This window comes from Neophocaena asiaeorientalis, unplaced genomic scaffold (genome assembly GCF_003031525.2).
Source record: "Neophocaena asiaeorientalis asiaeorientalis breed wild unplaced genomic scaffold, Neophocaena_asiaeorientalis_V1.1 scaffold62, whole genome shotgun sequence".
Taxonomy (NCBI): domain Eukaryota; kingdom Metazoa; phylum Chordata; class Mammalia; order Artiodactyla; family Phocoenidae; genus Neophocaena; species Neophocaena asiaeorientalis.
Genome location: NW_020175191.1, coordinates 2,945,824 through 2,970,382, shown reverse-complemented (window position 1 = coordinate 2,970,382; position 24,559 = coordinate 2,945,824). Strand labels below are relative to the sequence as shown.

The 24,559-nt window shown below is 39.8% G+C and overlaps 1 protein-coding gene across 1 annotated transcript in view; it reads left to right on the top strand.

Moving 5' to 3' along the window:
- The window catches only part of AMPD1 (adenosine monophosphate deaminase 1), a 19,934-nt gene extending 11,014 nt beyond the window's left edge, over positions 1-8,920 (top strand). The window contains exons 6-16 of the mRNA XM_024764870.1: positions 928-1,147; positions 1,609-1,738; positions 2,768-2,962; positions 3,540-3,671; positions 4,433-4,596; positions 5,963-6,089; positions 6,273-6,436; positions 7,118-7,238; positions 7,904-8,077; positions 8,271-8,381; positions 8,741-8,920. Of these exons, the coding sequence (XP_024620638.1) occupies positions 928-1,147; positions 1,609-1,738; positions 2,768-2,962; positions 3,540-3,671; positions 4,433-4,596; positions 5,963-6,089; positions 6,273-6,436; positions 7,118-7,238; positions 7,904-8,077; positions 8,271-8,381; positions 8,741-8,899 (1,697 nt within the window). The 3' untranslated portion in view covers positions 8,900-8,920. The remainder of the gene's footprint in view (positions 1-927; positions 1,148-1,608; positions 1,739-2,767; positions 2,963-3,539; positions 3,672-4,432; positions 4,597-5,962; positions 6,090-6,272; positions 6,437-7,117; positions 7,239-7,903; positions 8,078-8,270; positions 8,382-8,740) is intronic.
- Positions 8,921-24,559: the final 15,639 nt, after the last annotated feature.

Here is a 24,559-nt window from a genome sequence, read left to right as displayed (position 1 = left end):
TATGTTTCTTAGTACATTTATTTATTTATTTTTGGCTGCATTGGGTCTTCGCTGCCGCACGTGGGCTTTCTCTAGCTGCGGCGAGCGGAGGCTCCTCTTCCTTGCGGTGCGCGGGCTTCTCACTGTGGTGGCTTCACTTTGTTGCGGAGCACGGGCTCTAGGCACGCGGGCTTCAGTAGTTGTGGTACGTGGGCTCAGTAGTTGTGGCTCGCGGGCTCTAGGGCACAGGCTCAGCAGTTGCTGTGCCCGGGCTTAGTTGCTCCGCGGCATGTGGGATCCTCCCGGACCAGGGCTCAAACCCATGTTCCCTCTATTGGCAGGCTGATTCTTAACCACTGCACCACCAGGGAAGCCCTATACAGCAGATTCTTATTAGTTAACCATTTAATACATATTAGTGTATATATGTCAATCCCAATCTCCCAATTCATCACACCACCCCCCTAAAACCTAAAACTGCTCCAAAAAATTGTCTATTAAAAAATAACCACTCTAAATTAAGACTGATAGAGAAGCTTGATTTAAATAAGGAAAAGGCCCAAACTCTACATTTTAACGGTAGTTTTACTTTTATTTCTACGCAGTTATCTCAAATGTTAATAAAATGCTCTTAACAGGAAGACTTTAACAACTTTAATAAATAATGAAAATGGTTTGTAAGTCGTATTGCAATTATATAAACAGCAATTCTGAAGAACTTGAAAATCATTCTTACACTAGATAAAATGTTATAGCTATTTTATACTACTAATTTAGTCACCTTTGGGAAATAATGTAAAAATAAACTTTAGCTTAGCTCTGGATAATTACAACTTATGACATACAGAATTCCATACAAATGAGATCTTACAGTATTTAACTTTGGTTATTTTTATGTGGTCATTCATTCTATGTGCTGATATATTATTGTGTGTTTTATTGAAAAAGTCTTTACCCCTCCCATGAAGAAGAGAGAAGACCCCTTCCGAACAGATAACCTCCCGGAAAACCTCGGTTATCACCTCAAAATGAAGGACGGTGTGGTTTACATCTATCCTAATGAAGAAGCAGCCAGCAAAGAGGAGCCTAAGCCACTTCCTTACCCAAATCTGGACACCTTCTTAGATGATATGAATTTTTTACTTGCATTAATTGCTCGAGGACCCGTGTAAGTGTTAAGACCTAAACTACTGCTACTATTACTACTACTGACAGTAAGACTACGTATTAATTAATTGCTTACAAGGTTCAAACACTATGTTAAAACCTTCATGTGCATTGTTTCTTTTTCTCCTCACAATCGTTCTATGAGGTGGGTATTTTTATAACTCCCGATTTACACGCTGAGACTTTGACGAGTTAAGTGATTTGCCCAAAGTCACACAGGTGGCTGAGACAGGCTTTGAGCCCCAATCCTCCCTCATTATTATTTGTGTACAATTTTGATGAAAAGATTAAGTCCTTGGAGCCCAATACTTTTCAAGTTAGATTAATGCAGAGTAAGCCAGTTCCATTTGGAAACAAACATAATAGTTTTCTACAGGTTATAAGGGTCCTGATGGTTTTGAAATTGTGACTGTTTTCCTTAGATGTCTGGAACTTTTTACAATCATGATTTAATTTTCACAGTAAGACCTATACCCACCGGCGCCTGAAGTTCCTCTCCTCCAAGTTCCAGGTCCATCAGATGCTCAATGAGATGGATGAGTTGAAGGAGCTGAAGAGCAACCCCCACCGGGATTTTTACAACTGCAGGAAGGTAAACATATTCGGTGCTCAGGGATCATTCCTGGACAAAAACATTAATCCACTTATTTCTTGAACAGAACAAGAAAGATACTGTTTTTCTGATTCATGTAAGATTTCTGCAGGTTCAGTAGAACTTCATGAAAGGAGATAGATGAGTCTAAAAGATTAAAATGCCTTTTCTACTGTTTTCTGCATAGAAAGGTTTATCACATTATTGCCATAAAAAATTATAGTTATCATCAACAACAAAAATAATAAAAACGAATAGAACCTCAAAAACCACTATTCTAGGATTTGAAAGGTCTTCACTCTAGTCCTCTTTCTTCTCCTTCCTGACTGTAAGACATTGCGGGGGAAGTGATTAAATATTTCTGAGTTTCAGTTTCCTCATTTGTAACACTGGGAAATATATCTGCTCAATCTAGCTCATAAGAGGATTGTGAATAGCAAATGGAAAACTAATCAACTAGAAACACTTCCAAGATGTGTTCTGACCACTTAAATGATTGCAAGGAAGTGGGAGTAGGAAATATATGAGCAGAGGTTTGGGACCAATCCCTGGCTCAGCCACCTGTATAACCTTGGGCAAATTACTTAATCTATCAAAACTTCCGCTTATAAAATTGTACTCATAAAAATACCTAACTCATAAGTGCCATCACTGTGCCATGGCTTCATCATTTCAACCTTTCTCCCTTTGGGGCTGAAAGCTGTAGCAGCTGCTTCATTTCCAGCTGTGTCTCATGGGTGGAGAATTGTCCCCAAGACTTTCGTGTGGATCAAATGTAGGAAGTAAATTTGACGCACAGATATCCAGGAGAAGCAGGCAATATTACTGTATCCAGCCTAACCTTTCACATCCTCACAAGGGCACAAAAAGGTACTATGGGTTCATTCTTTGCTCGGCCACCTCCACCAGCTGCCAGGTCACACCCCTATCATATACTCCTTTCTCCCATCACAGTGGGATTGGCAGGCACCACAGAGAAGCATAACTCAAGCTGATTGTTGGTTTTTCTTTGTCTGAATGTACACACAGGTTGATACCCATATCCATGCAGCCGCTTGCATGAACCAGAAACATCTACTGCGCTTTATTAAGAAATCTTACCAAGTTGATGCTGACAGAGTGGTCTATAGCACCAAGGAGAAAAATCTGACCCTAAAGGAACTTTTTGCTAAATTAAGAATGCATCCCTACGACCTGACTGTTGATTCTCTGGATGTTCATGCTGTAGGTTGAAAAGATAATGTCAGTTTCATCTAATACTCAGAACCCCACACGCCTTTCCCCTACAAACTCTCCCTTCTCAGAGAACACTAAACTACGTGGGCTTACCATGCTAACTGAAAGAACCCATGGACAATTTTGAGGTTCTCTCATTGTCAGCTGTATTGGATTCCATTCTTGGAGCCCAAGCCCTTCTCCTGTTTTGTTTTTTTTTAATAAATTTGTTTTATTTATTTTATTCTTGGCTGTGTTGGGTCTTCGTTGCTGTGCGTGGGCTTTCTCTAGTTGTGATGAGCTGGGGCTACTCTTCATTGTGGTGCGCATGCTTCTCATTGTGGTGGCTTCTCTTGTTGTGGAGATGGGCTCTAGGCACGGGCTTTAGTAGTTGCAGCACGCAGGCTCAGTAGTTGTGGCTCGTGGGCTCTAGAGCACAGCCTCAGTAGTTGTGGCGCACTGGCTTAGTTGCTCTGCGCCAAGCCCTTCTCCTGTTACCAGGCCACTGTTCCTTGTGGCCATTCCCTAACTCTGTGTTCAGGCAGCTCTGATAAAGATATACTTGTGCTCCTGTTTCCTGATGCAGGGACGTCAGACTTTCCAGCGTTTTGATAAGTTCAATGACAAATACAATCCTGTAGGAGCAAGTGAGCTACGGGACATCTACCTGAAGACAGACAATTACATTAATGGGGAATATTTTGCCACTATCATCAAGGTGAGGAGAAATCAACCAGATCTATGGTACCTGGCCTGGTTCTTGAGGAGGGGGAAGAAGAGAGGGAGGGAAGGAAGGAGAAAAGAGGGAAGGAAGGAAGGAGGGAAGAAGAAAGGGAGGGAGGGAAGAAGGAGAGAGGGAAAAAAGGAAAGAGAAAAGAGGGAAGGAAGGAAGGAAAGAAGGGAGGGAGGGAGGGAGGAAGGGTGCTATCCCTGGGGTCAGGCAATACACAAATTAATGTGATAATTTCTTCTGAAACATTCACTGTAATGATTTTCAAAGACCTTGATTCCTAGGACAGAGACCCTAAGGGTGTGGATTTGGGATTAAGGACCTGGCTCTTCCAGGCTTTTGGAGTTGTAAGTTCAGGAAGAATTAGGATCAGAATCCATCCTGATCTTCATGACACCTGAACATTAGGAGGCAGGAATGACAGGTGCAGTTGGGAGATGTGTGTTTGGGGAGATAGGGGGCATATGAAAAGCTGAATTTCTTTTGCAGCAGTGCCTTGGGATTTCATTATCTTTAGTCTGACTCTTTCTCTCTAGACTCCATTACATCCTATCAGTCTTTTAGCCCGACTAGCTCCCCCTCACCTCTCAGGCTCCTTACATCTTAACCTTGATAGTTTTCCTCTGACTGCCTTTCACATTTCCTCTGTTCTTCTTAGTACCCATCTCCTCTCCCTAGACCCCACAGGTTTAGACCCCTGAGGGACCCGTGGGAATTCCTGGCTTTGGACTCCTCTCTTGGCTTTGCAGGAGGTAGGTGCAGACTTGGTGGACGCCAAGTACCAGCACACTGAGCCCCGCCTGTCTATCTACGGCCGCAGTCCTGATGAGTGGAGCAAACTCTCCATCTGGTTCGTCCGAAACCACATCTACTGCCCCAACATGACATGGATGATCCAGGTCCCCAGGATCTAGTATGTACCCACCCACTGGAAACCCTGAAGCCTGCCTTCCTCCCACCTGCCTCACCTCCTCCACACCAACAAGGAATGTGCATCACATCTGGACAGAAATAAGCTTTGTTAAACAGCACTCAGTACTGGGGCCCGGGTGCCTGTTTTTGTCCCTTCTGGGTTTAGCACTCTTGATGACAGACAGGAGTTAGGAAGATCATTTCAGTTCAGTTTTCTAACCAGGTTTTTTGGTTTTGTTTTGTAAAACAGGGGACTTTATGCAGATCACAAAATAACTTCTTGAGAATGATTAAGACTTAAGATAAGAACTATATACATTTTACTATACATTTTCTTTCTCTTGGTCTTCCTCTCTGTGTCCAGTTCACTCTTTCCCATGAGCATCTGTACTGGGGTGTACCTTTCTTGTATCAGAACCTCTACCACTGTCTGTCGATTGTCTCATCTACAAGTGCTCAAGTTCTCCATAATTAATGAGTATTTATCAATGGTATTATCACCTGCTAATTACTCATTGCCCTCAGGGATGTTCATATCATTGATCTTTTATCTAACTTAAGTGTTTATATATTGTCTAGCCACCTACCTCCATGCTGTGTGTGCCCTGTGACAACGCAAGAGTTTTATCCTGTCTCTTTAGCCAAAAAAAAAGTAGCTTTTTGACTGGAGTAAAACATCCTGTCTAATATCATTAAGGAAGAGATATTAAAGCATTAGAGTGTGGTGGTTAGAAGCATGGGCCCTGGCTCTGGACTGGCTATGCTTGAATCCTGGCTCTACCACTTACTAGCTGTGTGACCTTGGCAAGTTGCGTGACCTCTCTGTGCCTTAGTTTCATCATCTTTAAAATGGGGTCATAATGGTACCTAATTTATTGTGTTTTATGAGGATTAAATTAGCTAATACTTCTGGCCACTTAAAAGAGTGGATGGCATATATTGAGTGCTATATAAGAATTTGCTAGATTGCCCCCTGGCCACAGCATATCATAGGTGTTCTTGATAACTGTTTCACGCTCACGATACCACACACGTAAAAATCATTGAAACTTTCATGACAGAGTTCCCATACTCTTCATTTTCTATCTGGACTTAGCTGTGAACATTTAGTTTTCTCACCACAGAGGATTTGTAGAAGATATAGGGGCATGTGGTCCAGCAAGAAATTTATACCTCCTATGCCAAACCCAAACTGAATCCTTCTTTATGGGTAACCAAGAAGAATGTACCAGAGTGGACCTAGGATGGAGACACTAGGTCTTCTTCTGAACATGGCATTTAGTCCTTTGCTTGCCTTTGGTCCTTTGCTTTGAACTATCAGTCCAAAAAATATTTTCCTCCTAAATTCTCTTCATTCCTGCCTCTAGTGATGTGTTCCGATCTAAGAATTTCCTTCCACACTTCGGAAAGATGCTGGAGAATATTTTCATGCCAGTGTTTGAGGCCACCATCAACCCCCAGGCTCACCCAGACCTCAGTGTCTTCCTCAAGCATGTAAGCATGGCCCTGAAAGCCTTCCTACGGCTGCACATGAACCAGCCCGCCTACCTAACCATGATTAATTCTTGATGCTTATCTCTGACATTTGGTCCTTGCCTTTGGAAGCTGAAAGTTTGTCTGAGGGCCGGGACCCTGCCTTCAGACTGAACCCAGTACGTGGCTCACTCTTCCTGACAGATTACTGGCTTCGACAGTGTGGATGATGAGTCCAAACACAGCGGCCACATGTTCTCCTCCAAGAGCCCTAAGCCCCAGGAGTGGACCATGGAAAAGAATCCATCTTACACTTACTACGCCTACTATATGTACGCAAACATCACGGTGCTCAATAGCCTGAGAAAGTAAGTAGATGAGAGCTGGAGCCAGAAGGAGAATCTATTTAGCACACCTCTTTCCTCATACATTGGTACCCTAGGTGGTTGAGGGCCTACGCTGCTGGGATGCTGCCAGCTGGCCCAGAGCAGAAATTTCTTTCCCTTGTCTTTTTCTTCGGTTTCTTTATTTATTTAGGGGCAGGAATGGACAGTTTGGAGCCTTCAGTAACTTTCACAGTTCCTTTTCTTTGGAAGTTTAGGAATTTACACTAATCACTGTACAATTTACTATAAAATTCCATACATTTTACCTTTCTTGATATATCTGGGTAAGGAATAAATAGAGGACTATCATAATGGGGTTTTCTGGAAATGTTTCCCCGCTAAAGTGTGAGTAGGAGAAACAACGACATGGTGATATTGGTAAACGTTGGGTGGAAACTGAAGATGTTTCTGTTCAGGTAATCAAAACTTCCCTCCATACCCTCATATCCTATGTTGTCTCTTTTTTCAAAAAGCCTGTGTTTGGGAAGAATTAAGATTATGATTTGGAATTGTCAGTTTTGCTGAATACTTTGGATACCCCACTCCCTTTCAGAGTGTTCTGGTGTTTCCTACCAGATTTTCTTATAAATCACTCTATGCCCAGCATTGTTGCCAGGTCCCAGTCAGTCACCTGTGATTGCTATAGTAGCTCCGTTTCCCTAGGGAACGAGGCATGAATACGTTTCTGTTCCGACCTCACTGTGGGGAAGCTGGAGCTCTCACCCATCTCATGACAGCATTCATGACAGCGGATAATATCTCTCATGGCCTGAATTTAAAAAAGGTGAGTTGGAAGCTCTCTTCTCAATATTAACTTTTATATTGGAGCTAGAGGAACAGCATTTTTTTCCCTTATCATTCTGTCACAAGTCATGATCAACACTGGAATCAAATTAAAGTAGAGCAAAAAAGATTTTTGAGATTATTTAGTGCATCTCATTTTACAGAGGCCCGGAGAAGTTAAAGGAAGTTGCTCAAGATTACCTAGATAGTTGGTGAGGGAGGAGTTAATGGAGATCGCCTGACTTGCACTTTAGAACTCTGACAAGGGATAAATCAGAGGCAGTTTGGCTTACCTGAAACTGGTTTTCACCATATTTCATGTTATAGCATGTTTTAAAATGCCTCTGGTGTGAGTCAGAACTTTCTTGTAGAGAAAAAAAATGTTTCAAGGTGAAGTCTTTTGCCTAAGATGGGCCATCTAACTTAGACAATTAAAACACAAACAACTGGGTTTGACACAATGCTTCTGAAAATTGATCCCAAATAAATTTCTTCTAAATAGTATTTACATTTAAAAGCTATTATTCTTCTTTACAAGGGGATTTAAAGAATAGGTGATAATTTTGTTGAAAGGTAAAACTTGAGGTAACCAGAAAGTTTTAACTTTTCTAGTTTGTATCCCTTTTTCAACATGAAAAAAAATTTTTTTTCACTCTTCCTTTACAGAGTCCTGTGTTACAGTATTTGTTTTTCTTAGCCCAGATTCCCATCGCTATGTCACCATTAAGTAACAACAGCTTATTTCTGGAATATGCCAAAAATCCGTTTTTAGATTTCTTCCAGAAAGGGCTAATGATCTCACTGTCTACAGATGACCCGATGCAATTCCACTTCACCAAGGTACACATATGGAATTTTGAGTAATACAAGTATAATTTTGCTGAAATGTTGTTTACCACCCAGAATTTTAAAGTCAAATCAAGATATTTCATTATTCTTTTTGTGCAGGATGTGGGTTATTTCTTTTAATGCATTCCTTTTTCTTCCTTTCTTCTTTTTTTTTTTTTGGCCTCATTTAAATAAATAACCCAAGGAGCCCCTAATGGAAGAATATGCCATTGCTGCACAAGTCTTCAAGCTGAGTACCTGTGATATGTGTGAAGTGGCAAGAAACAGTGTTCTGCAATGTGGAATTTCTCATGAGGTAGACCTGCCCTTGACTGGCTCTCCTTCTGAGTTTAGAATTTGGCAACTTAAATATTGAAAAATTAGTTGGGGAAACATGTTGAAAAATTATTTCACAAATCATGTGCAATTACTATGGACAGGGACTAGAAAAAATTATTCTGTCTCTCTGGCCATGCTTTTTGGGCAAGGGAAATAAAATATAATTGATTTCTCAGCAGACCGTGCACATTGAGGTACTGGATGAGTGCTTTTAATGGTTTATTGTTTTCCTCTTGCATAGCTAACATAAGGAAGGAATCTTGGTGGAGGATGTAATTATTGTCTATATCAGGGTAAAAAGAGACAACAATCATTCTGTTTCCTGTTCTCTTATAGGAGAAAGCAAAGTTTCTGGGCGACAATTACCTTGAAGAAGGTCCTACTGGAAATGATATCCGAAAGACAAATGTGGCCCAAATCCGCATGGCCTATCGCTACGAAACCTGGTGTTATGAACTTAATTTAATTGCTGAAGGCATTAAATCAGGAGAATAAAACAAATAAACCAAATAATAATATGGGTGAGATTTTCATTGTAGAGTGTGAATAACAATAGTTACCAGTTATTGAATCCCTACTACAAGCCAAAGATTGTATTAGATATTGTTCCATTGACATTATTTCATTTAATGCTTTGCACAATTTTATAGGTATTATTACCTCCATTTTGGGGAAGATGAGTAAACTGAGGTTGGTGAAGTTAATAACCTGCACAATTGTACAACACAGGGAATATAGCCAATTTTTAATAATAACTGTAAATGGAATATAACCTTTAAAAATTATGAATCACTATGCTGTACACCTGTAACATATAGTAGTGTACATCAACTATACCTTAATTAAAAAAAGAAATGACCTTTGATAAAAAAAATAAGCTGCACAAGGATGCACCTAGTGAGAGGTAACAATGGGGACCTGGGTTTTTCTGACTCTTGAGTGTCCGTGACTTCCAGGCAAAACGGTTATTAAGGCAGGGCAAAAATACAAGGAAATGATGGGACTTCCCTTGTGATCCAGTGGTTAAGACTCTGCACTCCCAATGCAGGGGGCCCAGGTGCAATCTCTGGTCAAGGAACTAGATCCTGCATGCCACAATTAAAATATCCTGTTTGCCGCAACTAAGACCCGGCGCAGCCAAATAAATAAATAAATATTTAAAAAAACAAAAACAAGCAAATGATTTGATATAGGGAGAATGTAGGCTTTTGGTTTATAGAATGAAACTTGCTATAGGCACTTAGACTTCTGAAAAGTCCTTTTGACAGGATACATCTGAAGGGTGGCTTTCTTAGACAAAAACAGAACAGGTGTACCCCAAGATAGAAAATCTGTAATTATGAGTTATTATACTTATGGAGAATTTATCTTATGAAAGGATTCTTAGTTTTAAGGATATAATTGACAATAAAGTTAGAGTCAGCTGGAGTGGTACGTTTTAAACGATTTCACTTACCAAAATAAGATACACGTGTAACTTTTTAGAAACATTCCTGTTACTCAAGGTCAGGTGGAATTCAATCCAATTAGTCAGACCATACTTCTATACATATACAGTTGTGTTGCCATCTAGTGGTTGGGCTGATACTTCATTCCACTTATTCAATAAACAATTACTGATCAAACATCTAAAGTACCAGGTACTATTCTAGGCAGCAAAGATATAAAGAGTAAGATTTCACTTCTACTCTCAAGTTATTCACAGCAAGAAGTTATAGCATGAGTGGATACAAAAGTGAAAAAGAGCATTTTGTGAAACATCTCAGAAAGTAATGACGTTTCAAATGGAAAAAAAAATTAAAAGCAAATTCCTGCATGCTTCCACATTCTGTACAGGTAGCCATAAGCATAGGCGTGATCCCAACAGCATGTTTGTACTAGCCCTGGTGTTAGAATGCTCTCCCTGGTTTCTGAAGTTGAAGTTCTGTTTGCTGAGTATTTGTAAGTCCCTTGGAAAACCTGATTTTATTTTACCTTGGCCTGTTTGTCATCAAAATAATATAAATTGCCAAATTAAACTTTCTATTCTCAGATTTTAAAAGGCATGAACTACCATTATGTATATCTCCATCTTACCCATGAGAGGGCAGTAGAATACATACATGTTAATTCATTTATTACATCCATGCAGATTTGGTTTCCAATTTGGTACTTGGAATTCGGTCTGCTCATTTTGTCATATAATCTCCTGGAATTCAAAGTTTGAACTTTGAAATAAATTTGAAATTCCAAAGCCACACTATTCTAGCCCCAAATTTTATCTTAAACAATTGTTTGGGAAGTTTTCTAAATACATAAGGGATTTTTTGGTGGTGAGCAGGAGGAGTCCATAAAGATCAGTGTTCAAAATTTACTAAAAATTTATTTCCTCATTGAGACATGATTAAAAATATGTCTTGTCAAAAAAATACGTCTTGTCATTCCTCTTTCCCCCCTCCATCACAGAAGAGACTTCCTGTTTCATTGTCCACGGCTCATGGTTTCACAGTGGTTTGGGATATGCAGCTTTTATTGCTTTGGCTACGTTGGCTTGTGACAGTCATCTGTGATGTGTAACCAAACACTGCTATTTCTGGCCGTCTTCTATTTTGGTACCTCTATGCGAACAGATATGGGGAGTTTGATCACCAAATCCAAGAGGTTCTGGTGGGGGTGGGGTGAGGTAGGGTGGAGTAGGGCGGGCAGAGGCAGGGTGGGGTGGTTAGCAAGAGCCTGGGAAACAGGCTCAAATCATCCTTGACTCGCAGCCTTAGTGAAACTGGGCTGCTGCTCGCAGTAGGCACTGCGCCATGCACATACCTGTGTATGAGTGTGTTGCAGGCGTAGCGCTTAAGCATGTGTGTCACAACAGGGCGTGGGAGCCGACCTTAGGCACTGGGAGTATCAAAGGCAACCCTGCTCTGGGATTTCAAGCCTCAGGTGTCCGGAGCGTCATTTGCATCTGTGTATGTTTCAAGTAGGCGCTGTACTGCAGTTGCTGGAGAAATGTTTGTTTCCTCCTTGAGCTCAGCCCGAGAAATGGTGCTGCTCTTTCACTGGAGACACCAGGCCTACTGAGCCCGGTGGCAGGAGACAATTCTATGGTTTCTTTGAGTGAGGTGCCATTTGGATTCCTTGATTAGGCTTTCTCTCGCGGGTGGTTGTGAGGAGTCAACCTTCGTGTAAAGTTCTGGTCCTTCGCCGTGGGGCCTGTCGGACGGCAGGCACGGCGACGGCGAAGGAGCTTTGGCTAGAGGCCCTCGGCTGGACGACAGTGGCGCCGGTAGCCTGCCTCCTGGGGCCGCACCCTTTCGGCGCCCAAGGTCCTGGGCAAGATTCTGGCCCCTACGCCCAACTCCAGAGGGGGCGGTTCCCCTCTGGACGGTCCCCGGGCGGTGCCGGGGGCGGGCCCGACCGTGAGGGGTGGGAACAGGAACCAATAAGAACAGGACTTTGCCGGGGCGGGGCCTGCGGCCGGGCCTGTGGGGGCGGGACGGAGCCCACCCAGAGTGGGAGCGAGCGGACTGGGCGCTTCTGCGCGGAGGACGAGAGCCTCGGAGACCAGCCGCGGAGGCGGCGTCGAGGACGAGAGCAAGTAGGGGTAGGGAGACCCGGGCGGGGTGTGAGGCAGGGGCTTCGGACCCTCGCGGCGGAGGGTGTCGCAGAGCGGGGCCACGGAGCGTTGGGCGCCGTTCGGCCGCAGCGCGGCAGCGGGCTGGCGGAGGTGTCGGCGCCGCCCACGCTCTCTCGGCACCTCCACGGCCTGGAGGGACGCCAGAGCGTGCAGCCCGGCGCCCAGCGGACGCCGCGCGTTGGGAGCCCGCTCGTCGGCCTCGGAGGTTGTGGCGTAGCCTGGCTGAGGGTCTCCTCGCCGCTCCCCTCGGGGCGCGGGGACCGTCGTCCAGGTGGCGCTCGGGGACGCTCGACAGTCCTGGGGTAGAGGCAGGGAGCGCCCCGCATCCAGGAAGAAACATGGGGCTCTCTCCAGGATTAGCCACGGCGCTTGAACGTAGACAGGCTGAGACGACGGACTTTACATTTTTGCTTTTTTGTGCTTTGATTCTTAACAGAATCTGACGAGCACAGTAGTGAAAGTTGTCAAATAGGATTTTGATTTAAAAATCTGGCATTGGAACATCTAAGAGTCCTAACTAGTATGGCAGAAGGTGATCAGAATATGAGTCAGGGGCTGGAGCCTTGGCCAGGACCCACATACCAGATGTGATGCCTCGGTCAAGTAGACTTTTCTGGGCCTACGTTTCCTTAGCTGTAAAATCGAGATGCTCATGCATGCCTGGGGGTATTCTGAGGGTCAAATGAGATGCGTGAGAGTATTCCATAAGTGTTAAGTATTGCATATTCTGTAAAACAACTACTAAGTGCCAGGCACATAGTAGGCACGTTGTAAACCTTTACCCTAAAGCTAGTGATTCACCTACAGTGTTTTAGATCAAGTCCTACATCTTCGTTTACTGTGTAAATAAATTGCTTAAGCTCATTTTCCACAAATCACCATTGTTGGAAGTGTGGTCCATTTTTAACTGATTAATGAATTTTTCTAGAATAACATATATTATCGATACACTGTTACTGATCGTTTACCAAGAAGTTTGGTAGCAATCAAGCTACGTCTTTGCTTTAGATAAATAGTTGTAGTTTAAGTTACCTGCTAAAGTAAGCTGGGAGTATTGTTTCAAATCAGACTTGTATTTGCTTTTGTAAGATTTAAGTCCTCCAAAACAAAATTAATATATAGCTGCATTTTGGGGGTACAGCCTTTATTAGACAGTGTGCATTATTTTCTGTGTGTGTGTGTGTGAGGTGTTGTGGTGCGAGAGCAGAAATGAAAAAAGAGTAGTAGTTTGCAACCAACAGACTTTGACTAGGGATACTTATAGGCGTGTTCTGAAGTCGTTTCCCAGGCAGAAACCAGGAAATGTAGTAATTGTGTCTCTTGGCTTTTCATTAGTTTTTTTTGTGTTGAGTGTGGCAATAGATTTTTAAAATAATGCAAATATAAAGGAAGAATGCTAATTTTTCTGATGCGACAATAAGCACTTTTCTAAAGCTGAAAATTACGTTTTAAATGATCTGTAGTAAGTCGTACATTATAGACAAGAATTTTAGACCACTGGATACCAAGATCAAATTAAATGGAGGAGTAGAGAGAAAGTTTCTAGTGAATGTAATTTTTGTGTTGCTTTAACAGTTTTACATGTTTCAACAGTTCAGTGCAAGATGGATGCTTTGAAACACCAGTTTCAAACATGTACTCCATATATAAATTTTGCTGTGATTTATAATTTGTTGATCTTGGAGGACTGAAGCCTTATATTCACGTTATTTATTGAGCAGCTAATACATTCCAAGGCACAGTTTTAGCACTTATATTATATTCATGTATGGGCAGGATATAATTCCTTCCATCTAGGAGATTACGCTTTACCATGTGGGCTAACAAGCTGTTTTTAAAACTGATGTTAGCAATAACATCAACCAGCATTTATTGGGACCTTCTTTGGGCCAGGCAGTGCTCTAAATTCTTTACATGCATTATCTTATTTAATCCTTACAACAGCATCTTGAGGGGTGTTATTATTATGATCTCCTCATTGAGAAACAAAAAGGTTGAGTAACTTTCCCATATCAAACAGCCTAGGTGCCAGAGCTAGGTAGGACTCAAACCAGACAGTTGGGCTCCAGAAATCCTGATCTTAACCTCTTCATTATATTGAGTGTAAAATTCTGTGAGTGAGATACAAATGAAATCCAACAAGCATTTAAAAGAAAGTTCTGTAAAGAACTTCTTCAAAAAGAAGGAAAGAAAGAGAGAGAGAAAGAAACTGGTATTGCAAGGAGTAGATGAAGGCATATCCAAGCTACAATTTAATTATACTTTATATATAGGAGAATTTTTTTTTCCTGGTGAATGATGTGGGATTCTTTTTGTTTCTAAGCCCTCAGTCACTCAGTTACTACAATTATGGCATTATCTTAGTACTATAAGAGGTGATTATATTTTAATAAGAAGTTTAAAATGTTTGTTCTCAGACCATAAGTTAAAGTTAGATTCAGGAAAAGAAAGTGTTTCCCTGCCTTCAAGATGCTTATAACTAGACATGTAAATAAGTCCCTACAATTTCAGTGTGATAAGAGTTATAGCAGAGATATAGAGTTAATGGGACCATTGATGAGGGAAGATAATTCTGTATATGGTAGGGAGGGGGATTAGTGAGAAACCATATTTGAATTTGGCTTTAAAGGATGAATAGGAGTTTGCTGAGTTGGGGAAGGGAACAGAAGATATGGATGAAAACCAGGAATATTATGTGAAAGTATATGGTATGTTTGAGGAATGTGTTGTAGTCCACATTGTCACTAAAAGTCAGAGTGTATAGAGATGAGGGGTTGGGCTAAAGAAGGTGGTGCCTGGAAATAAGCTGAAAAAAATAAAATTGCAGAGCTTGGTTGCCAATCACGTTAGGATCGCTGAAGTTTCTAGAAATAAGGTAAGTGTGGGATTTCAGTGCCTATCATTTGAAATAATGAAGATTTGCCCAGTTTGGCATAATCTTTCACTTTAGAATATGGTGTTAAAGGTAGTTTTAATACTTTGAAGTACAGGATATACTATAAAACAACATACAGATTTATGCAAGTAAAAAGTTATGACTCAGAGAAAGAGAAAAAAGAAGTCTGTGGTGCCATTTGGTGAAGAGCCTGTTTATCATGCTGAGGACTTTGGACTTGATTCTAAAGACAGTGGAGAGCCAGGGAAGGACTTTAAGTAATTAGGAAAGATAACATGGTGGTGGTATGGTATAGCAGCTGGATTGGATGGAGAGGCAAAAGGTAGAGAGATAAGTTAGAAGGCTGTTGCTATTGAAATAGCCCAGATAAGAGTGGATAAGGGCCTGGAGTAGGAAAATAGTAATAGAGATGAAGAGGAGAGGACAGATGGTATTACAAGGCTTAAAAAGTGATTGGCTTTGAAGGTGAACAGAAAAGTGAAAAAGTTTCTCAGCTTGGGAAACTGTGGATAGAGGAACTTGATTTAATTTTTAATGTGATGGGAAGATAATTGTTTCAGTTTTGAACATGGTGAGTTGGAAGTGTCTATGGAGCATTCAGATAGAGGTGTCAAGAGAGGATCCAGAGCCCAGAAGAGAGGCTGAGATTGGGGATTCAGATTTCGGAGCTAGCCAGTAAGCAGAAATTGAAGCCATAAGAGCAGATGAAATTGTTTGGGGGGAAGACAAGGAATTAGAAGAGAAGAGGGCCAAGGATAAATTATTTGCTTTGTATGAATAGAAGGGGTTCATTTATACTAATTTCCTTATTAATTGTGATTATAAAGAAATTAAATGGGTTTTAATTGAAGATTAAACAGCTTTTACATCCAAATGAATCCTGTTCTTTTAAAATTTCACTGGGAGTCACTCATTTATTCCCAAAGTGTATTGCCCAAACTATTACTGGAGTACCTCTTCATAAAAAAAAAAAAAAAAATACTTTATAGCAAATTCACAGCCAATCAAGAAAGTAGATCTTCTGGCTTTATTATAGGATTCTTTTTCCTCCTCTGTACTTTCTAGTTCCATGCTTATAATAGATGGGCCCCAACTTAAGATGGTTCCGCTTCTGATTTTTCGACTTTACGATGGTGCAAAATTGGTATGTACTCAGTAGAAACTGTACTTCGAATTTTGAATTTTGATCTTTTCCTGGGCTAGCAGTATGCGGTGTGATGCTCTCTCCTAATGCTGGGCAGAGGCAAGGAGTCAACCTCCCAGCCAGCCACATGATTATTGATACAAGGATAAGCAGCTGATACACTTATAACCATTCCGTACCCATAGGACCATTCTGTTTTTCACTTTCAGTACAGTATTCAATAAATTACATGAGATAGTCAACACTTTATTTTACAATGGGCTTTTATCAGATCTTCCTCAACTTACCATGGGGTTACATTCTGAAAAACCCATAATAAGGTGAAAATATCATAAGTTGAAAATGCATTTAGTACATCTGACCTACCAAACATTGTAGCTTAGCCTAGCCTATCTTAAATGTGCTCAGAACACTTATATTAGCCCACAGTTAGGCAAAATCATCTCACACAAAGCCTATTTTATAATACAGTGTATTATCTCATATAATTTATTGAATACTGTACTGTATATGGAAAACAGAATGGTTGTGTGTACAGAATGGTTGTAAGTGTATCGCATTTTCACCCTCATGATCCTGTGGCTTACTGGGAGCTGCGGCTCTCTGCTGCTGCCCAACATCGTGAGTATCATACTGCATATCACTAGCCCAGGAAAAGATGAAAATTCAAAATACAGTTTCTACTGAATGCATATTACTTTGGTACCATCGTAAAGTCAGAAAATTTTAACTGGAGCCATCATAAGTTGGGAACTGTCTGTAGAGCCTGTTTACCTTGAATCAAAGGTAAGAAAGCATATGACTCTCCCCTCACTTGGTTGGTAGCTCTTAGAAGTCAGAGATAGTGCTTAAAAAAAAAAGAAAAAGCCTCCCATATATTTAGATTATCAATAAATGGTTGATTCATCTTGATAACCAACTTATTCAGTCTTGGCTTCAAATGGCTTAGCCATTTCCAAAATTCATCTTCAAAGGGTGAAGGCTTGTCACCACTGAGGAGATTCAAAAGAAAGTGTTACGGCTTTGAAGGCATTTTCAAACAAGCAGTTTCAAAAATATTTTCCTAATTTGTAGTATCATTAAAATAAGTGTATGATCTTCTGAGGCAGGGAGTGGAAAACTTTTTCTCTGAAGGGCTAGATAGTAAATATTTTAGACTTTGTGAGCCATACAGTCTGTCATAACTACCCAGTTCTGCCAAAAAAGAGCCATAGACAATACTTAAATGAATGAGTATGGACTGAGGTCCAATTAAAGTTTATTTATGGACATTGAACTTCATAGCATTTTCACATGTCAAAAAATGTAGCTATTTGATTATTTTTTCAACCATTTAAAAATGTAAAATTCTCAGAGGCCAAAAACAGATGTTGGGTCACATTTGACCCACAGGTAGACCATAGTCTGCTGACCCTGTTCTAAGGGGTGTTCTTTGAAGTACTTGGATTTGTTTAGTTTTTATAAAATGGTTCTTCAAAGTTATACCTCCTGCTTCCAAATTCTAGTACATTTATTAAAACATCTGAAAAATTTTCATTCATACTCTATTTCTCATATAGAGTAATTAGAATACATTCTCTTCATTAGTTTGGAACGCGAGATACAGAGAAGTAGATTAACTTATACAGTGTCAGAATCAAAACTATGTTTGAAATGGGCTTCCCTGGTGGCGCAGTGGTTGAGAGTCCGCCTGCCGATGCAGGGGACACGGGTTCGTGCCCTGGTCCGGGAGGATCCCACATGCCGCGGAGCGGCTGGGCCCGTGAGCCATGGCCGCTGAGCCTGCGCGTCCGGAGCCTGTGCTCTGCAGCGGGAGAGGCCACAACAGTGAGAGGCCCGCATACCGAAAAAAAAAAAAAAAAAAAATTTGAAAATATTTTTCAACATTCAGTATTCCTTACTGAACCAGTTAAACAGCAATCTTTCTGCCTCAGCGAAAGTGGGAACATTGAAAGCTAGGTGGAATAAAAGACCAAAACTGGAAGGAGTGTCCTGCACTGGTTCCCAGAGGGTTGGGCAGGATGGAATCTTTTATCTTTTTCCTCTTTGAATTGTGTGAATAATTTTTATCCTAAGGAAAAGGAAACATGAAGTTTTTCTTCACTTCAGGGGCATTATAGGGGGCTATAAGATTGAAGGATTAAATAATGGTGAGATAAGAGGAAGAAATTTAAAGGACTTAACTTTTTCACATCTAGCCATCCCAGATGTTTCTCTTGCACCTTATATGTTTGAGGAGGAAATTTATGATACTTTTTTGCTTATAAATCTTAGATTCCTGGTTAGCAGCCTGAAAACATAATTTTAACATTCAGTTCAGGCAGTATTAATCCATTCATATTAGTTATAAGTAATATTTAATGCTCTATTTCTTTAAGTTAGATTTCTGACTTTCATCGTTTTCATAACAGAGATAAATGTTTACAACAGGGGGCATGGAGGACAATTATTAGTTTTTCTTCGAAGTTTAAATTCATAGAAGTGGCATATTCGTGGATTTTTTTCTGTGTGGTTGTTAATATATAGGACAGATGGAGGTGTGTGTGAGATTTGTTCTTGGTGCTACTTAAAAGATATGTGCTTTTTTTCTTTCTCTCTTTTTTCCATTCAAGTTAAAAAAAACAAAAAACTGGCTGTCTAGGATGTTTTTGAGTTGGTTACTTAGCAATATGAAGCATAATTTTGTATTTAAATATTTTTCTGTATTCTTTGATACTCTGATTAAATAAGAGTCTGTTAAGGCCGATGATGTTAGGGCCTGCTGGGAGGAAATGACACAGACTGCTTTACAACAGTATTTACTGCAAAATCGCCTTTTCCCTGTTTCCTACTTAAACTGTAAGGGGTAACATGGAACAAAAGAGCAGCATTATGTGAATTAGAGTGATGGTCAGTTTGGTGATGACTGTAATGCAATGGTTATTGCACAGCTAATTTATATTAACATAATTCAAGGTTGAGCAGAATGGTTGGTAAAAATGGTGAGACGCTATCTAGGTTTTACTTTTTAACTTTAAATGCATTCTTCAAGTGTGATGTTTTTAAGAGTTCAGTGATAATTGTTATTTAAAAAGAAACTAGATCAATATACCCTTTAAATGTACTGTTTAATTATTAGGAGAAGAGAGCATGTAGTAAAAAAAATACAGAGGCATGTTCAATAGCTGCATCTAGAAGTACAAAAATGTTGAGGAAATGGTGACTTGAGAAAAAGTGTAAGACTTTAATGAAGATTATTTTAAAAATGGGTTTATCAAATGTGCAAAACCTGACTAAAGTGACATATATTTGTATTAATGTTGCAAATGAAAGTTAAAATCTTTAAAATTGAAAAGATTCTTGGAAACAGCATACTGGACTTTTCGATAAGCCTTTTAAAATATTTTCAAAGAGGACTTCCCTGGTGGTGCAGTGATTAAGAATCCACCTGCCAATGCAGGGGACATGGGTTCAATCTCCGGTCTGGGAAGATCCTACATGCCGTGGAGCAACTAAGCCCGTGCGCCACAACTACTGAGCCTGTGCTCAAGAGCCCACGAGCCGCAACTACTGAAGCCCGTGCACCTAGAGCCCAGGCTCTGCAACAAGAGAAGCCACTGCAATGAGAAGCGCACGCACTGCAACGAAGAGTAGCCCCCGCTCGCTGCAACTAGAGAAAGCTCGCACGCAGCAACGAAGACCCAAAGCAGCCAAAAATAAATAAAATTTAAATATATATATTTTTTTTCAAAGAAAGAAAAGAATATAAAATTATCTCAATTTCTCTTTTATTTAAGGACCATTCCTGAGAAAGATGCATTATTGTTTTATTTTGTTGCATATCAGTGGCATAAGAGAAAAATGGCTACATATTTCTTGAAAAAAGTATTTGTCTAGAATGCATGGATGTTATGTTTATGATGTTTGGTGATTAGTAAGTGGAAAATTGAAAATTGCGCCTCTTCGTGTTGACATACCTCTATTCTGTATCATTATGGGACATTTCAACAATGCTTATAAGGTGGCTACCGTTTGATGCAGACTTCACAGTCCAAATTGTTGGGATCACTGACTTAAGTTTGTCACATATGGTAGCAAGGTAATTAATAAGGAAGATTTTCTTGTGTTGTTTAAATTTAGCTCCAACTGTATGGTCATATTTATAGAAAAGGAATTGTTGATCCTTGTAAGTTAAACTGGGAAAAATTTTTGAAGTAATTGTAAGTAGTGGAATAGCAAATATGATTAGAAAACATAGAGGAGTTATTTTAAACATTGTTTGAAGCTACTGATAATAGTGCTTTTTTCCCCCCAAAGGTCCACACTTATGTTTTATTGAGTATTTCCTCAAAGCACCCTTCCAACACTCAAGCAGAGGTAGGGAGGGAGGGAGAGTGACAGAGACAGAGAGACGGACACAGACAGAGACAGAGATGGACATATAGACAGTAGTCAAAACAGCACAACTTACAATGCAGGCATCCTCCTGCTCTCTTCTGAATGTCCAGGGCAGCTGGACTACTGGTCTCCTTGAAGCTTTCCCTCCAGCAGAAGCAGTAGGCTGGGCATGAATGAGCACACTGCCCAGCAGGTCATTGCTGGGCTCTCTTTCTGTCCCATTTGCTCTAAGGGCTTAGAGTGCTCTTTGGAATCACTGTTTTACATATACAAAAAGCTTTGGTAAGTGCTGAAAACCCTCTGAATCTCTTGGGTGTATTGAAAAATATTGAAAGTTATTAATTATTATAAAGGAGACTTGCTGAGTAGCCAAGTTTTAAAAATGTTTTGTTCAGAGCTAGTCATACCCATTTACTGTGTTACAGCAGAGTTTGATAATTGTTAAGAGGTAAGGAGCTAAGCAGATTGTGTGAATCTAGAATTTTTCCAGTTGAAAAACATTCTCGTTTGGCAGGTGTTTTCCAGTATTTTTGAATAGCAAAATTTGCATATTTAACTGATATTTTTGGCAACCTAGTGAGCTAAATTTGAAGCTGTATGTCTAAGGGTTCCAAAACATTGTTATGGCAAGTAATACTTGGACTCTTTTACTCTTTCAAACATGTTGCTACATCTGGAAGAGAGCATTATCATTAAAGAAAATTTGAACTAAATAAAATGTAGAGATATTGTAAAATCTCATTTCTCTGTCTCCAAACTTTCAATTATTATTTTCCTGAGGGGAAGTTTAAAACATTAAAGAAAAACATTTAGCTGAAAGATCCATTTGCCCTGCATCAATAACTGTGTTCAATATGGATTCCAAGAAGAAAATGAATTCTTACAGCTTAGTTCTTAATTTACTCTGAAGTGATTATGAATGATATTGCTAACCATCATTTTGTATTAAGACCAAAGAATCTCCATTACTAAGTAGAATGCGTATGGTACTATTTTTACCATTCACAGCAACTTATTGTCTCATCTAGGGTTTTCAACCCTGACCCAATATAAAGCAAAAGAGTGCAAGACTCTATAGTGAACCTAATAAGTACGTAACATTGTCCTTGTGTGTTCCAGACTGGAATTAATTTATGAACAGGAAAGGTCACTCATTGCATTACACTGACTCTTTTCTAATTTTAATATTTATATTATGTATTAATTTTAGAATTTTAAATGTATTTAAATAATGACCAAATATTTGATGTTAACTTTATGTTTTACTTTATCATATGTAGTAAGGTTAATTACTGTTTTGTGAAACTTCTGTTTCAGTTGTGTGTGTGTGTGTGTGTGTGTACTGTGAATCAAATGTATTTCTTACCGTGGGTTTTGGTCAGAAGGGTTTAGGAAGCATTGGCCTACAGTGCAAGAGAAAGAGGATTTGATTCAATAGGCGAATCTTTTCTCCCACGAAGCAGGCTCAAGACTCTTAGGGATTGTGTGTGTGTGTGTGTGTGTGTGTGTGTGTGTGTGTGTATTCTAAAAAACCATGCCAACCTATACTACTGCTGCTACTGCTCTTAAATGATCCCTCTTTGAGTCTCCATTCGTCCTGCAAACAGTTATGATTACTCACTCTGTCTCCTTCCCTATTAACATTATGTGTGCCTACTTTCCTTGTGTTTATTGCTTCCCTCGAACCCAGTTTCTCCCCACAAACATGCCTTTCCTTTACCCAGTGCCCTAGACTTCAGTTTTGCTCTCCTCATATCACTAGGTTCCTTTGCTCCACTGATCTCTGTTGTGCACGAGAAGCAAGGCATTCCCCCTGCTGGAGATAATTACTAGTTTTCCTATCTTTGGCTCCAGTTTACTTTGTTCACTCTTGTGCCCAGCTTTAGGAGACAGATGAAGAATCACGTAGGTAGGCCAGACCCTCTATGAATCATGTTTCCAACTTCAACTGAGTGTACTTCCATTAATCTATTAATTACCCAGCTCATTGTTGAGCAGCTCTTAAAAATTTTGTCCTCAAGTAGATGGGCTTTTTCTCTAAATCTTAATAAGGCTATTGTAATTTTCAAAGATTAAGGTTACATGGTATGAGCAAGCTTAACTGATTTGGTCTGGGTCTTAAGCATACACAAATCTTCTCATCTTTTTTCCAGTTCCATAAGAACTGTCATACTTCTCAGACTCCTAACACCTCTTCCTTCCATGGGACCTAACTTTCCCCTCCCTCTTCCACGTATTTATTATATCCTTCATTATTTTTTTGCTGCAGTTTTAAAATATACAAAGGTTTTTTTCCCAACCTTAAAGCATTGTATTTAAAATTGATTCTCCTTTTTGATCTTCTTCTTCTTATTGACTTTAAAATAAATATATTCATACTTGATCCATTTTGTCACTAATTTTCTCCCTAAGCTTTAGCTGTTATCTGCCATCACTGTCCTTTTTTTTTTTTTAATTATTATTATTATTTTTTTGGCCGCACCTTGCGGCACGTGGGATCTTAGTTCCCCGACCAGGGATTGAACCCATACCCCCTGCAATGGAAGCGAGGAGTCCTGCCTAACCATTGGACCACCAGGGAAGTCCCTGTCCTCACTGTCTTTTGACACTATTTATTTAATGCCCTGTTACCAAATACAAGGACCCTTTCTCGGTCCTTATTCTCCTTACCTCTTTCTTTTCTTCTTAGGACATTTTCCTTCCATGATTATTTGTGATCCACATTATCCTGGTTCTGTTACCTCTCAATAGTCTTTTTCCACTCTGATTCTCCCTTTTCTTTCCATCTGTAGTTCCTAATCATGATTAATGTTCTCAAAAGTTTAATCCCTAATTCTTTGCCTTTTAAAAACTTTCTGCTTATGTATGTATATAACTATGTATTCTTGTTTTTTCTCCATGTCTCTTTTGAACCTTTACTCCCCTTAAACCTTTGGCTTTTCTATCTCTCACTTTACTCTCAGCAAATAATTGCATATATTATTTCAAAGAGAAAATAGAAGCCATTAGAGGGCAAGTTAATCAACATACAGACCCCAAGCCTACAAAGGTACCTGCGTCTGTGTCTTTCTTTCCTCATTACCTTCTGTTCCAATGGAAGAGCTGTCCCTCTTTCTGTCAAATGCTAATCCCTCCAGTTCCATTTGAAGGCAACGCCTTCTCTCCCACATGGCATTTGCTGTCTACCATTGTTTCTTCTGTCTCCTCTACTGACTCTTTTCCACCAGTGTTTAAAACAAGCTTAGTTCTTTTCTATCTTAAAAAAAAAAAAAAAGCTTTCCTGCGCCACATGTTCCTGTCCAGCTACTACTCTGATGTCCACTTGCCTACCTGGATAAACTCCTTGAAAGTGTTGTCTGCAGTTGCTGTTTCCATTTGTTCTTTCTCATCCACTTCTCAATTCACTGTGCTCTTCCTTCCTTCCACTGAATCTGCTCTTGCCCAGGTCCTAATGACCAATAGACACTCAAGTCTTTACTTTATTTGACTTTTGACAGTGCACTGTTGACCATTCTTTTCTGTTTGAAAGGTTCTCTTCCATTGGCTCCCATGATTCCACATACTCCTGGTATTTTCTCCTTTCTTTTAACTACTTTCATGACTTAAATGACCATCTATGATAGAAGAAGACTGACCCAGAATGTCCTAGAACTGACCTGTTTTAGATTAGTAATGTTTTCGGAGTTTATAAAGCTTGTCCCTGACAGAGCATGGTGATCTATAAAAGTCAATTTAAAAATGAAATACGTTTATTTAGTAATACTGTAAAGGATTTGTGATATGGTATGGTAAGAAATAAATTTTATTTTTAAAAACTTAACTACTGTTCTTTCTGTTTTAATTCCCACAATACGTTATATGAAGTGGGTGCTTAGAAAGTATTGGATGAATCCTTTAAAAAGTAAGTTATATTTTATGAAACAAGTGCTATAAAAGTAATTTATGTTTATTTTTTAAAATTAGGTAAGCCAAAAGAAAACAGCCATAGTTCTAATACCCAGAGATAAGATAATCACTGTTAACATTTTGGTGTTATATACATATTCACTTTTTTATTCATATAGTGTTTTTTTTTTTTTTGGCTTTGCTGTGCGGCTTACAGAATCTTAGTTCCCCAGCCAGGGA